At 37.7% G+C, this 14,509-nt stretch overlaps 1 protein-coding gene and 1 long non-coding RNA gene across 5 annotated transcripts in view; both read right to left on the reverse strand.

The window, feature by feature from the left end:
* Positions 1–13,344, reverse strand: part of CBLB (Cbl proto-oncogene B) — a 203,844-nt gene extending 190,500 nt beyond the window's left edge. For 3 of the 4 annotated variants that reach the window (XM_064374576.1, XM_012476652.3, XM_064374575.1), the window contains exons 1-2: positions 13,258–13,344; positions 11,787–11,968 (exon numbers count right to left, since the gene is read on the reverse strand). In XM_064374576.1, coding sequence (XP_064230646.1) covers positions 11,787–11,954 — 168 coding nt within the window. In that variant the 5' untranslated portion in view covers positions 11,955–11,968; positions 13,258–13,344. The other variant, XM_012476647.2, reaches the window with a different exon arrangement.
* LOC135274156 (uncharacterized) lies at positions 5,633–8,748 on the reverse strand. Its single transcript, XR_010341935.1, has 2 exons — positions 6,460–8,748; positions 5,633–6,378 (listed from the first exon to the last, which is right to left on the reverse strand). It is a non-coding gene; the product is annotated as an uncharacterized LOC135274156 (long non-coding RNA).
* Positions 13,345–14,509: the final 1,165 nt, after the last annotated feature.

Genomic DNA, 14,509 nt, shown 5'->3' on the forward strand with positions numbered 1-14,509 from the left:
GGAATCTGGCTAATGGAAATTTGAGTTGGAGATCCATTTACTTTGGGTTTAGTGGAAGGTATATGTGAGGCATACAATCATTCCTGTAAAGTGGTTTAATTACTGTCAGCAGTCCCAATGAAAGTGAAATAAGTCAGGCACCAAAAGAAATATACTATTGATATATGATCTCACTTTTATATGCAGAATCTTAAAAGAAGAAATTAAACAAATAAAAACATAGAGTAGAACAGTGGGTGGGCCCCAGGGATGGGGAGGGGAAGAAATGGAAAGAAGTAGGTCACAGGGTACAAATTTGCAATTATGTAGGATGACTCAGACTGGTGATCTAATGTACAGCATGAGACCTATAGCTAAGAACACTGTATTCTGAAAATTTGCTAAGAGAACAGAGTTTAAGTGGTCTTGTCACAAAAAGGTAATTAGGGAAGGTGAAGGATATGTTAATTTATTTGATGTAGTAACCATTTCACTGTGTATGTATCAAAGCATCATGTTATACACCTTAAACAAATACAATATTTTTAAAATCTGTAATAATATATTTATAAATGATAGTTTCAGAAATACTTCAAGTGCCCACGATGCTGACCATCCTACCATGGGAATAGTGAAATCCAATTTGAATCTGGCAATCTGAATGTGTCTCATGACACCCAAAACTGGAAGTATACGTGGTAATGGAAGATAATCAACGTATAAAATGTAGAGAGTCAAAAACTAGTCTAGATTATTTCTCTAGTCATTTGTAGATTACTAGCTTTTAAAAAATTATACTATTTTGTGGACATTTTTCTTATTCTAAAGGAAATTCACTTTCATACAAAATTTGATATTTGTACTTTTATATTCTGTGTATTGAGAAAGATTTCTTCAAATTATCTAAGTTTCAGGTGGCATAAAACATCGATCTGCCCTGGGAACCTATAAAAGTCCCTGGGACAAATAAACAATTGAGCTATAATAATTTCAAGCATAACAAACACAATGAATCAAGGAACCAACAAATTAAAAATGTACTCATATTCCCTATCATACTTACTTTCTTAAATAAATCATTGGGTTTTTTGAGGGAGGTAGTTGGAGGGGAGAAAAATATGGCTTAAATTTCCAAGCATCAGCCTCTAAGAGAAAGTTTTTCACATTAACTCAGGGCATTATTATATATTGTTCCTCTTTGCAAACAATGCCTTACAGCAGAATTGTTGTATAACCAATAAATTAATGGATTGATTGATTGCTATATTTTTTACACAAACTTTGATTGCATTATTTCCTTTATTTTTACAACTGAACTCCAAAATATCAAGTATTCAAATTAATAACCCAAAGATATAGGCTTACTTAAAATGTAATAATATTCTTTTTATCGCCAAGAAAGTCCTTGAAAAGGTAGGATGGCATCACATTTACTAAATAATAGCAAATCTTTACAAAAGTATAGTGAAAAGGGCTGACAGAGCTTTGTTACCCCCTTTTTAATATGCAATACAGTAGTATAATCAGAGTTCATTCTGCCCTAAAGATTAAGTCCCAAATATGTCAATTATTTAACAAATCCTGGTTGAAACAGAATATGGTTTTTAAATTATTTAAACCAAAAGTACTATCATAAGCATATATAAATACCAAGAATATTGCGACCAACATTCTACAGCAGGCACAATTTAATTTCAGCAACATAAAACTTGGTATAACATGTCACAGACTGATACATTATTTTCTTGTAGTTTGGTGACCAGACAGCTTCAAATTCATTTCCTCTACTAGAGAACTTGTTAACTGGTAAATACAAAATTTCTGTCAGGTTTTTTTTTTTTTCAGACAGTCCACACAAATATTCTTTGACAGATACTTTTACATTTTATAAATATTTAATTCACTATTCCTTATCTGAACTTTTTCTCATTTGCTTTATTTAAAACTGTAATTCCATATGAGAATTTATTGCTTTATCAGGTGAAAATTGTTGGAACTACTATATACCAGGTACTCAGCTTAGTGCTAGGAAATTACAGATGACTAAAGCATACTTCATGAGTCAAAGAGTCTGGCAGAAGAGACTTATTTCTCTGTAACTTAAGAGCAGTGTGATTCTTGCTCTAAGGGATCTTAGTAAAGATTCCACCCAATTCATTCATTTCTAGATTAAAAAATATATATAAGAACTACAAAGATTAAGGGACCATTAAAATATCATCAATCCAATACAAGAGCTTACATCTTCCGACTCTCAGGCTGATCTTTCTAACTATATCACAATTTAATTAAAATTAGGCATATAATTAATGATCCCTGCTAAACTCATTTACATTTTTATTTTATTCCATTTGCAAATTTACATAAACTTCAGGACCCATTTGTTAATTCAACAAACATTTATGTGGCAGGCATTGTTTAAGGCTCTAGGGAACACAGAAAGGAATAAATCACACACCTGCCCTCAAGCAGCTGTCTAGTGGGAAGGACTGGTGGCTTAGGAAAGAATTACAGGAGAATTTAGTGCTATGATGGGGGCAAGTACAAACTGCTACAGGAGAAAAGCAGCAGCTCATTCATTTCCACATAAGAGTGTCAGGAAATACATACTTAAATTTGCCAAAAGTAGTATTCTAGCCAAAGGCTTAAGAGGCACCAGAGAGCAAGCATGTTAAGAGAGGACTAAATGCAGTTATTCTAAAAGTTCAGTGTATAGGAAGGAAGGCTGTGCGTGAGTAGTACGAGAGATCTGAAATAGGCCAGATTCAGTTCATCAAGGCCTGTAGGCTAAACTGTTTCCTAAATTTGCACTTGGGAAAATGCAGCATACAGTGCTGAACTACTGTATGCCACTGAGTATGCAGTTCATCAGCTGGATTACTATTAAACCCCGTGATTTACAACAGCTTCTACCAAAACTGAATAACCCTACATCAGGACTATGACTGCTACGCAGGTCAAATTCAATTCCATTCAATAAATATTTATTGAGTACCTGCTATGTGCAAGGAGCTGCAAAAGCCAGGAAAGAAAAATTGCTTTCCTAAAAGCAGTATATTAAGGAGAAAATCAAGCTCACCACAAGGGTCAAGTTCAGATTCAAACGATTACACCTCTTCTGAAAATACCTAAATTCCTTCCTAGAATGAAAGTTGGTACTAACACAGAAGAACTCTGACATAGAACAAATCTGTAGTCACTTTTTAAAATGATGAACTTTTTAGGGCACCGATTGGTGCATAAAAGAACTGGTTCCATAGAAATATTGCTCGTTTCTTTTGAACTAAAAGGCAAAACATTTATTATTGGAATTAGGCTAAAAATTCCACTATAGCCATTAACTCAAAAAATCTGGAAATCTCCAAGACAATTCCTTTTGACATGTCAATACTGAAATACAGAACTAGAACCTAACTAAGGTTACAGTTCAGAACCCTGATAGCTGGACTTTAGAATCGGGAACTGTCTCCACACTAATATACAACTGATTTTTGTATTTGCTTCAATGTATTAGAAATGTTTAAGGAGACTCTCTCTATACATGTAATCTGCATTGTTTCACATAAATAGAAATATATTATTATCAGCTATGCATTCCAATAAATACATAAATATATATTTATATACATATATTCAACCATAGCAAAGCAAAAGCACAAATACAAAAACAGAATTTACTAATGCTATAAGAATTTTCAAAGTCATTACTTATTCTTGGAATAATCTTGCATTTAAAGAATTTTCTGACTGTGCCTTAAATAAAATTTCCAGCCAAAAGGTAAAAAAAATTTATTAGATCAGATAATATATTCCTTGCAAACAAGTTTCCAACCAGCCTGGGAAACATAGGAAAGAACTTTTACCAAATCAAATGAAAATTTCAACAGTAAGCAATTGTGCCTATACCATAAGACTCATCACAAAGCACACCTCACCTCATGGAGCATTCAGTTACACTGAATCAAGTCATATACTCTCAAGTGAACTACCCCATTTTTAAAGACAGTATGGGAAGCCCTGACCTCCTCCTGTAAATGTTAGAAGAGGTTTCTTATTACCGTTACCTAAAAGTGTGTATATGTGTGTGTGGTGTGTGTATGTGGGGGGGGGTGTGTGTGTGTATACATATATAATGATAATAAAAGGTACCAAAGAGTTCTTTTGGTTTATTTCCATTTTAATGCAGCAAATAATTACTAAATATATAAAATATAAAAATGTATGTTACTAAGTATAAAAATACATAACATACAAACTGTAAAAAGTATAAAAATACACTTTTTTTCACAGAATATTAATTGGGCAAAACGAATTGGGCAAAACAAAGTTGGCATATAAAATTGATCATGAGTCCAGGACAGCTGAATTTAGAGAAAATACCAAGTCCTTTATGGTTTTCCATGAAGATGTCTTCAGAAGACTGACATAAGAAGCACCACTAAAGAACAAACTAGTCGTAATTAAAATATCAATTGTGTATTCTGTTCACTCTCTTTCTTCCAAATGAGAATGGAACTTCCTTAAAGGTGAAGAACAGTCTTCGTCATTGGTCTATCTCTATCATCTAATAACAAACATTGCATATAACTAGATGTGTAATAAATATTTGATGGCAGAGATGAGGAAGGAAACAAGGTAAGGAAGAACATTTCAGGAAAAATATATTACAAATAGATTATCCCTAACTATATTGAATAAAGCTGCCTAAAAATGAGTACAAAATTTGGAGAATTTCGTAACATTAAATATGGGAGGGGAGTTGGGGAAATGCCCTTCTGATTTACTTCCTTTGGAAAGAGGGAGCACACCATGGAGGAGTGTGCTTGACTCTTCATACTGTGACACAGATATTAGAATCAAGCAAACCTAGGATCTGGCCCTGACACTTACTAGCTTTACAACCTTGGGCAGGGTTCTTCTTCTGGAAACTTCTGAGGGTATTATAATCCTTAGAAGGAAATATAAAGTGCTCTGCACAGTGTCCAGAACATAGTTGGCCCAATCTCCTTCTTAGTATTTCTTCTCCCTTCCATATTTTACATTCCATCACAAGGCAAAATCTCTGCAGATTTTACAAAGGTGTGAAAATTAGACCAAGGGCACTGAGCAGTTTGTGGGGGGATCGTGATTTGTAAAAGTTCTTTTAGCTCATAAAGTTATTCATGCTGCCTAAAACCCTTAAAATGTCTGGAATGTTTTGTGCAGAAAAGCAAGAAATAAGGCTATTCAGGAGTACTAGTCAGTATTCCTGTCAGCTGACATGGAATTCTCTGGTTTCTTCACACCCAAGAGGCTCTCAGGAAAAAATATAGGGCTTTAATATTTTCTTAATCTTGTAACAGGTAGAATATTATAACTATGAATACTTTTTCATTGGTACTATAAGATAAGCTCAACAGGTATCTAAATGTTAATATGTTAAAAAGCTACAAAATCTGTTGGATATTTTCAAAATATGTCTCTCATTACTATAAAAAATTAGCAACCTACAAATACTTAAAAACAAAAAAAAACCTTAGTTAAAATATAATAATATTATTAATATATGCCCAAGCAGAGTAGATAAAAATAGCACTGTGGCATCCTTTAAGTCACAGCATGTGTATAATTAAGATGAACTTAATGTTAAAGATGAGAATGATTTCCATTTAAATTTTTTTACTTATTTACCCATTTATTTGCTAGAAGACTAGTTAATATATGTATATTGCTTATTTCACAATATGAAAATTTAAAACACGGTTTAAACATTATAAATATTATACCTTAAATAACTTCCTGACAACCCAATATAAAATTTACAAATGCCCTGAAAACTTCTTTGTATATTCCCTTGCTTTCCTCCTGTGGAGGTTACATTTATCCACCAAGATTACCCCTTCTACTTGTTCCTCGTCTTTCCCTCCCATAGTTTAATCTAGAATGCTACTGCTTCAAGTATTTCTTTTTCCCTTGCATCTTAGGCCATTACCTACCTACATCCTTTCTCATCAATCTTTTTTATTCCCATCAATTTTTGAACCTCTCCTATCATGTGTGCACATATAGACATACACACACACACACACACACACACACACACAAACACATACACACCCAGAGTTATTTCAATGCTGTTCAAATCCTCAGGCTAACAGAACTTCCTTCCTTTTCATTATTCAGTTCTAGAACAATTCTTAAATAATCCACATACTCATTTTAATCTAGCCCCATCACATAAGAGAAACTGCTCTATAAAGGCCAGTAACGGCCTCTAACCATACAATTCAATGACTTCTTAAATTTTCACCCTGTTTGGTTTTCTCCACTTGAATTTGAACTTAGTTTTATCAGAACTTCAGATTTTATCTTCTTCTTAAAGCTGCTTCTACCTAGGAAATCATTATGCTTTAATTCTACCTTTCTTGTCACTAGTCTATGTAGTGATGAGAAAGGTAGAATTAAAGCAAAATGATTTCCTTCTCTGCCATTTAATTACACTCCTCATACTCCCCAAAATTCGATTATCTGACTTTTTCTCTGAATCGCTCCTTCTACTCTGCCTCAGAAATCTCTGGCAGTTCTATAGCTTTCAGCTACCCCTACAAGAATATCTAACAAATATGTGTCCCTTGTTTCTACTTCTCTCTTGAACAGTACAATTTATTTTCTGACTTTAAATGAAATTCACTCTGGCATGGTGAACTTAGGATAGCCAAAAACCAACCCCCGCACTTCCTCTTTTCCTTCTTATGTTCCTTATCTCATTAAGTGCATCACTGCCTTCAGAGTCAACTAGGCTGAAAACCTCAAGAGTCACTTTCACTTCACCTTGTCTTTCATCCTCTAACTCTAAGGGGTCACCAAGACCTGAAGATTTTACCTCCAAAATGCCTCCCACATTTGAACCAACACTCGCTATACCTACTTTCAATTATCTAGGCCAGCATTTCATTATTTCTTGCCCAGACTGTTTTAATTCCTCTTGATCATTATTCTTGCTTTCAGTTTTTTCTCTTAATCCAAGCTTTGCAGAGTCAACTAAGTATTTTATCAAAGCAGAGCCCTGATGTTTCCTCTCTCTGGTTAAGAGCCTTCAATGGTTTTCTGCCAAATAAGTCAAAATTCTTTGACAAAGCAATCAAAACCTCTATCATCTTCCCCTAATTTCCCTTCTGTTACTCAACAATCTAGCATTCCTTCAACCTAACATGTCCTCCATCTCACTGGAATCCAACCCATGAGCTGGACAGTACCTACTCCATGCTTCATTCTATACCAACTTTTCAGCCTTAGCAAGCAACTTTCACCTCCACCACATACTACATCTCAGCACTTTATTTATACCACCTTAAAGCACAAATTACATTTTACTCTATGGCATAGCTATTTGGAAATGTCTGTGTTTCCACTGCTGAGATTTGATAAATGAATGATGAAATCAACAGACAGCACATAAAGCACCTTTTGAAAGGAAGAAAGAAGTAGATTCAAAATCCGAATGCTAAAAATTTTGTAATAGTTAAAAGATTACTAACTGATTAAGGCCTGTATTATATGTATGCCTTATATCACAAGAATAATCCAAGGTAACTCTTAATAGGATTCCTTTAAATCTTTTACTTTATTAATATATTTTCCCAGAAGTCACGTAGCAAACTTTGGGATCACTTCATTTATCACAGCACAAATTCAAAACTGAACTCAGTATTAAACAAAACTGTCCAGACAATTTGTTATTATCCCCTAACCAAGTCTACCAGGACCCATGATTCTGCTAAGGTAGAACAACTTCAGTGAGGAAAAGGAAATATGTAAAGAAGTATAATTCAAATGAATGGTATCAGCTGTTCTAAGCTCTAGAAAGGTAAGAGTCTCCAAATCAGCAAACACAAATAATAGGCATCTAAAACCTAAGTTTTACTCGACATGGACTATATTTCAGAGGTATGAGGAACTCAACTTAGAAAAGAAAGTTTACTTCTATTCTTTAAAATATCTGTATATAATCTAAGCATCCTTGATTGACAAACTTTAAAATATATGATGATCATAATTACATTAAAAAGAGAATGAATTATATTTCAAGCTTGACAAATGTACTAAATTTACTGAGGGCAAAAGCAGGAAAAGCCTAGCGGGCATCATCACTTCCTAAATGCTTTTTAAATTCTTTCAGTAATGTAATTTAAAATAAATGACAAGGACAGCAAGACAAAAATTTGAGGCAGGTACTCAGCATGCTTTGCTCTTTAGCATCAATTAATTATTTTCAAATTTCCTGAGCATCCATGTATGCCCAGTACATTTAGTATCTATTAGATGGAAAATTGTTTCTTCTATTTTCTACCACCTGGCTAAGATTCTTGTGAAAACCACGCTCAGGAACTTCACATTAATAAATTATCATTCCAACCATACTGATTAGCCATCATTTCCTTACTCTCACCTCAGCATTTCCAACAAGAGCACAATAATGCTGTTCCTAAAAGGCAATGGCCAGCAGAATCCAAACAGAAACTCTCTGAACACTGGCCAGAAAAACAAGGAAGAGGTTCTCTACTCTACTCCAACTGTACTTTGGGTTTGTAATACAGCCCTTTCCATACTACATGGCAATTAGCCATTTATATGTTTGACTCTGATGCTGCTCTCTGAGCTCCTTGACAGGTCAAAGGTAGGATTATGTCTTGTCTAGCTTCCTATCTCCAGTAAATGGCACTTAGTGGAAACAGTAGGCCCTCAAAAAAATGTTTATTAAATGTTTAAGAAACCTTTCTCTTGATTAGCTTCGGAACAGACTCCACATTTCATCTGGGCTGCACTTGAACCTAGGTATGTATTCATGATTAATCCTTCCATCACTGTATCAAATAGGCATCCACTGATGTGAGGGCTTTTAGGTCAGCTATCAAAGTACACTGACACGTAGAGCTAAGGCCAGAAAATCTGTCTAAATGGGATGCTTTGGGATATGCTACTAACTACTATTCTTTTCCTCAAAACATGGACTAGGCTAACTCTGTACTACTGTTGTTCTGTTACAAAACACTCTACCTTTTACAAAGAACACAACTAAGCAATTACTCTCTCCTATTCTCAGTGACCTTGGAGAAAAAGCGTGCCCTCTGAAAACAGAACGATTAATTGGAAGGAATTCCGGTTGACCATTTTAAATTCTAGAGGCCAAGAAATGGAAAAACTACATTCTTACTAGATATTTCCCCTACACCCAAGACTGCTTCATTATTCACTGTAAAAATTGGTAGCTGAAACACACTAAAATTGAAGCTTGTGTTCATACTTATACTTCCAAGATCTACCCTTGTGAAGAAGCTTCCTAAGAAAAAAATACTAGTTGTACACTTAACTCTGCCTTTTACAAAACTACCAATTAATCTTCAAAGTTGCTATTTTCTGTTATTCACAAACTAAATTCATGCTATTGCAGTTATTTCTTTTTTAAAGGTAACGTGTCAAGTGATTAACTTCAGAACTAATAATAAAGTTCCTGATGGAATCATCAGGACAATGTTGATATTGTGAGCCACTTCCTTCACCACTAACAAATAAGAAAAGATAAACAAAAGAGGGGGATGTTTCTGCACTACACACTTAAATAAAATATACTGCCAATTAGTAATTATCAATGCCTTTCTATTTCCTGTATCTTAGAGTAAAAATAAACACACTGAATTCTTTCATAATAACTTATGTGATTTCTCTCCACAAAGCCCCTGGGTACATTCATAAATGAACACAACCATTTTCATCTTTGACAAATAATGAAGATAAACAGGGAAAGCCATAGCAATGTACATTTGCCAACACCCGCACCCACATCCCACTAAGTAGAGACTTTGGATAATAGATTTCCTTGTTAAGTCAAGTTTCTCAATTGGAGAGATTAAATCTAAACCCACAAAAGGGTTAATAAAATAAACAATAGCAGATGTTGAACCATCAAATAACCATTTATTTTACCATAACTCACGGTGAAAAAATTAAAAGTGAATAAAACTGATGTTAACAACCAGTTATAGACCAAAATTGTGTACATCATTTTTTAATGTTTCAAAAATAATGTTCTTACAGTAACTACAGCTCACCACTTCCTTATATAAATCTTTTTGATTTGATGTTCTAACACTCATAAACGTACAGATTCTGACCACTTAAAGATGGAGAGTGGGGGAAAAAGAGCAGCCCTTTTATAGAATCTGAACCATTTGCTGTCCACTTATGTAACAGACAAGTTACAGAAAAAACCTTAAATTCCTTCTCTTACCCCAACGAATGATTTAGGCAGTGAGAGTGACCTTCAAATGCACACTCTTTAGCAAAGCAAAGATATGTAGCATTGTGCTTGCCAAATATATGTTATTTTTCCAATTGGTATACCTCTGTATTCTTAAGTATCCAATGCTAAAATCAAAACTTAACCCCAAGCAGCAAGTTGCAATATTGATACTATGACATCATTCTGTCTGGAGTACTTTAATATAACAATTTGAATAAATTGGCAGAAGCTTAAATAGGTCACACTGAAGCCCAAAACTAAGGATATTTATCTGGCAATAACATTCTGGCTCTGCATTTAGCACCACCGCCTGTAGAATGACAGGCCAGTCATTCATCTATATGTCCTTTCCATCAGAATAAACGAAAATAAAGTAAATCTTGTCACATTCGTATATTGCTATTACTACTGATAGTGGCTTTCTGTAGCCAATATTTGCAGACAGCAACAAACCAAAGCAAAGATGAACATTACCATATGATTTCCTGGATGCTTTGGCACATCCCTACAAAGGAATTTTTTTTAAAACCTCCATTCCTTCAGTTATAAAGATCTTGAGTCTTGCCTCAACTAAACTTACAATTAGCTCCAGATATCTACAAAATAAAGTCATAAGGTGTTACAAATATTTACTAATAAATGCAGGACAGTGCTGCTGCTTCAAAAAAAGATTAATTTTTGCAAAGCAGCAAGCTACATCTTAAACTTATTTTATAATTGTACTTAGTAAGGTAGGATACTGACAGCTAGCTTCTGAGTAGATCTCTGTAAGGTATTCAGGTTGTCTTTTTAACCGGTCCTCTCTGGATACTGACACCCATCTTGATTTTTTCCTGTGAAATTATAGTTTGTCTGAAAGCAACATGCAGAAACCACAGAGGTTTCTGATACTCTCAGCCTCACCACCCCCAACATAAATTTTCCTTTCACAATAAACAATATGCCATCGAAAGGTTTCCTGTTTCAAAATGGAATAGTAGATGAAAGAAACTGTTAACTCTCCCATTAACAACACAAAAGTTTCTTAATGAAGATGAATTCTCAAAGATGAAAATGGAAACTCCCTGAAACACTGCTTCTTTACTTAAGAACTAATCTGTTTCTTTCCCCAGTAAATACTTTCATATCATACCAGACGATTGTCATGAGTGGTCCATCAAAGACAAATAACCTGCTTGTACTCTTTTGTTATCTAAGAGCAACACAACCTCACATAAGGAAAAACAAACACTTCCAAACAGTCTATGGCCATACACCAACAAAAAGCAGCCAATGGTAAAACTTTGCATATTGAGTCATATAGAGGAACTCTGAACCTTAAAGAGTAGAAAGGACAAAAGGTTAAAAAAAAAAGTCTTTGAATCTAACTTTTCAAAAAACACGGAGTTGAAGTAAAAAAATGATGAATAGAAATCCAAAGATTGTTGCCATAATAATGGCTTTTATTAATTAACAGTATAAATAAATCTAGAGAAACCACAGACAAAGTGAATAGTGTTTGGCACAGGCAACGTCAGACAGAACTTACCACTTTGTCCATGAGTTTCCAAGTCTTCTCCACGGTCCTGCGATCTGCCGCAGCTTGCTTAGGGGGTCCAACTGCATCCTGAATAGCATCAATAATACCCAAAATTCGACCTTTTCGGGGGTTTCCTCCTCGACCACCAGGGTTTCTGCCATTCATTGAGTTTGCCATCTGGAATTTTAGTTCTTTGAAAGGCAGATTTAAAAAAAGAAAAGTTAGCTGGCTTTGAAAATATTTACCCACCAGAAAACTAAAGAGACTAACTTGTACCCACTGCATCTTCCTCCATCAATGAGAGCAAAACCAAAAGTTCCAGATTCAACTTTATCAATAGCTTGTAAAATTGATTTACACTCTCAATCTTTACACACAGTAGTTTTAGGAGCAATGATCCTAGATTTGCTTTTACAATACTAAAAGTTAAAGATGCATATTACTCACGTTTCAAGTAGCTAAGGCTGAACTAATACCCAACTCATAAACACCAAACAAAACTTAAACAGGTTTCCTCCACCTAGATAAGAACAGAATGTACTTCCCCTCCAGCCTTAATTCCAGTTCAAACTACTAGAACAACTGAAGTTCCTATCATACATTTTGGGAGCCTCACGCAGAAACTTCACTTTCACTCTGTTCGATTTCTCCAAGTTACATAAACATAAAAATTATTCTACACAAACGTAAGGGACAACTCTGTTGTCAACAAAGGCACAGGACTTGGATTTCCCACGCTAAAATCACCCAGGACGGACACGCGAACACATTTTTTTAAATCAACGCGGTGAGTCGTTATTCCCAAGAACCAAATGAAAGAACACACAAATAGCCCATTTAAAAGAGACAGAGAGAAACTGACAAGAGCGGCCACGGCAAGGAGGAGTTCACTTCTGCCGCTCCTCGCCTCTGCTCTCACCCAGAGCTTTGTCTCAGGACGCCTGTGTCCCTTCCCTGCTCAGGCCCCTTCACGGCCCCTGGGCTCTGAGCTGCGGGAGGAAGGTGGACGGGGAGGGGACAGAGCGTCCCTCCCGCGCCCGCAGCCCCGTCCGTCTCGGGCGCTGAGTGCTCGGCGCCGGGGTGGACGCGCCTCCCGGCCGGCCGCCTACTACAATCCGCGCCGCCGCCTCCCTCCTCCCCGGCCTGCGGGGTCTGATCTTTAAATGCCCCACTTCAAACTGGACGGCGGCGCCCGGGCAGCTGAGAGCCTGGGCTGCCCCCTCTTCACCGTGGCCCGCGCTCAGCTGCCCTGCGGCCCCCGAGCCGGCAAGAAGTGTGGCGCCTCCCCGGCAACCCTTTCCCTCCTTGCCTGTCGGCGCCGTAGCTGTCCAGAGACACGCGAGTGCGCGGGTCCCACTCCACACGCACGCAGCCCAGGGTGCGTGGGGAGCCCGGCGGGCAGTGGGATCGCTGAAACAGCTCGCGCCCGAAGAAGGAGCGACCCAGCGCGCAGGCCACCGAGACGTGGAAACACAATTACCGTCAAGACAAATCCACACCCGCTCTCCCCTCCCGCCCGACTCGGGGAGGCCGCGGGACGCAGCAGCAGCACTAGCAGGAGGAGGAGACCGCTCGCTGGACACCCCACCCCTGTGGCACACACAGGACCCTGGCTCGGGGCGGGGCGGGGGCGGGGCCGCACGCCGCTGGGCCAATGCCGCGCACAGGCGCGCTGCCCGACAGCGCGTGCAGCCAATGGGCGGGAGGCGCCCGTCCTCCTCGCGCTGCCGCCCCGTCCACGTCCTCCACAGTACACAATGGCCCCGGAGGAAGGCCCGTGCGCAGCAACGTCGGAAAGGAATTGGACTCGGAGAGAAGTGAGGGGCCTGGACTCGCCGGGGAACGAAAGTGGAAACGGGAAAGAAAATGGAAGAAGGGATGCAAGGCACGAGGGAGTTAACCAATAAGGGGTGGCAGGTGGGCGTGAGCGTCGGGAGCGGGAGCCAAAGCGGTCTGGGGCTGAAAGGCGGGACTTCCTGCTTCGCTTACCTTCCTAGTCTTTTGTTTCATAGCAACAGAGTAGTGGCTGGAAGGGTGTTGCTTCTCTACTCTGGGCGGGTCCAACGCTGGAGAAATTCATCTCCCTAGGGCTGACAAACCCTTCTACCCAGGACAGCAGCCAAACAGGTCTATGACGTTGCTTTTTGTTGGCTATCAAAAAAGAGCAATCGCCACCGAGCTTCTAAAATGCAGAATAAACCTCACAGAGAGTAGGCTAAGGGTGACACCTCACTGCCAACTAAAACTGCCTAAGTTTCTGAGTGTTTCTCCTTTGCTGTTAGTTTTAGAGGATTGCAGACCAAACATCAGGCTGACGACAAAGCAAATAGTTGACAACGCTGGCCAAATAGTCTCTGCTAATCATGCCAGAGCAATAAAAGTACCAGGTAATGGGAATTGCTGCTAAATACCTCGCATCTTTTTACAAAAGGAAACATCTTTTGTGTTTTGTCACCTTTACATAGATTTCTATCCATTTAAAAACAACCTTACTGTATCTGCCATTCTCTGCCAGCATTGTTAATCTCTTTCCGTGGCTCCATTCTTTGTGATCTTAAAAAGGCCCACATCTGGCTAGTCTTTAAAGGAAAAAGCTGCTGTGCTGGGACTCGTCTTTCAACAAGATCATGTATTAAACAAATGCCTTCCATTTCTTTCTGTTTACTTCAGTCCCACCACTCATGCTACCAACAATCGCTCTGGACTTCATACTTTGTAACTTTCTTTCCACT

This window comes from Aotus nancymaae, unplaced genomic scaffold (genome assembly GCF_030222135.1).
Source record: "Aotus nancymaae isolate 86718 unplaced genomic scaffold, 86718_ANA_hifiasm-v0.15.2.pri h1tg000011l, whole genome shotgun sequence".
Classification (NCBI taxonomy): domain Eukaryota; kingdom Metazoa; phylum Chordata; class Mammalia; order Primates; family Aotidae; genus Aotus; species Aotus nancymaae.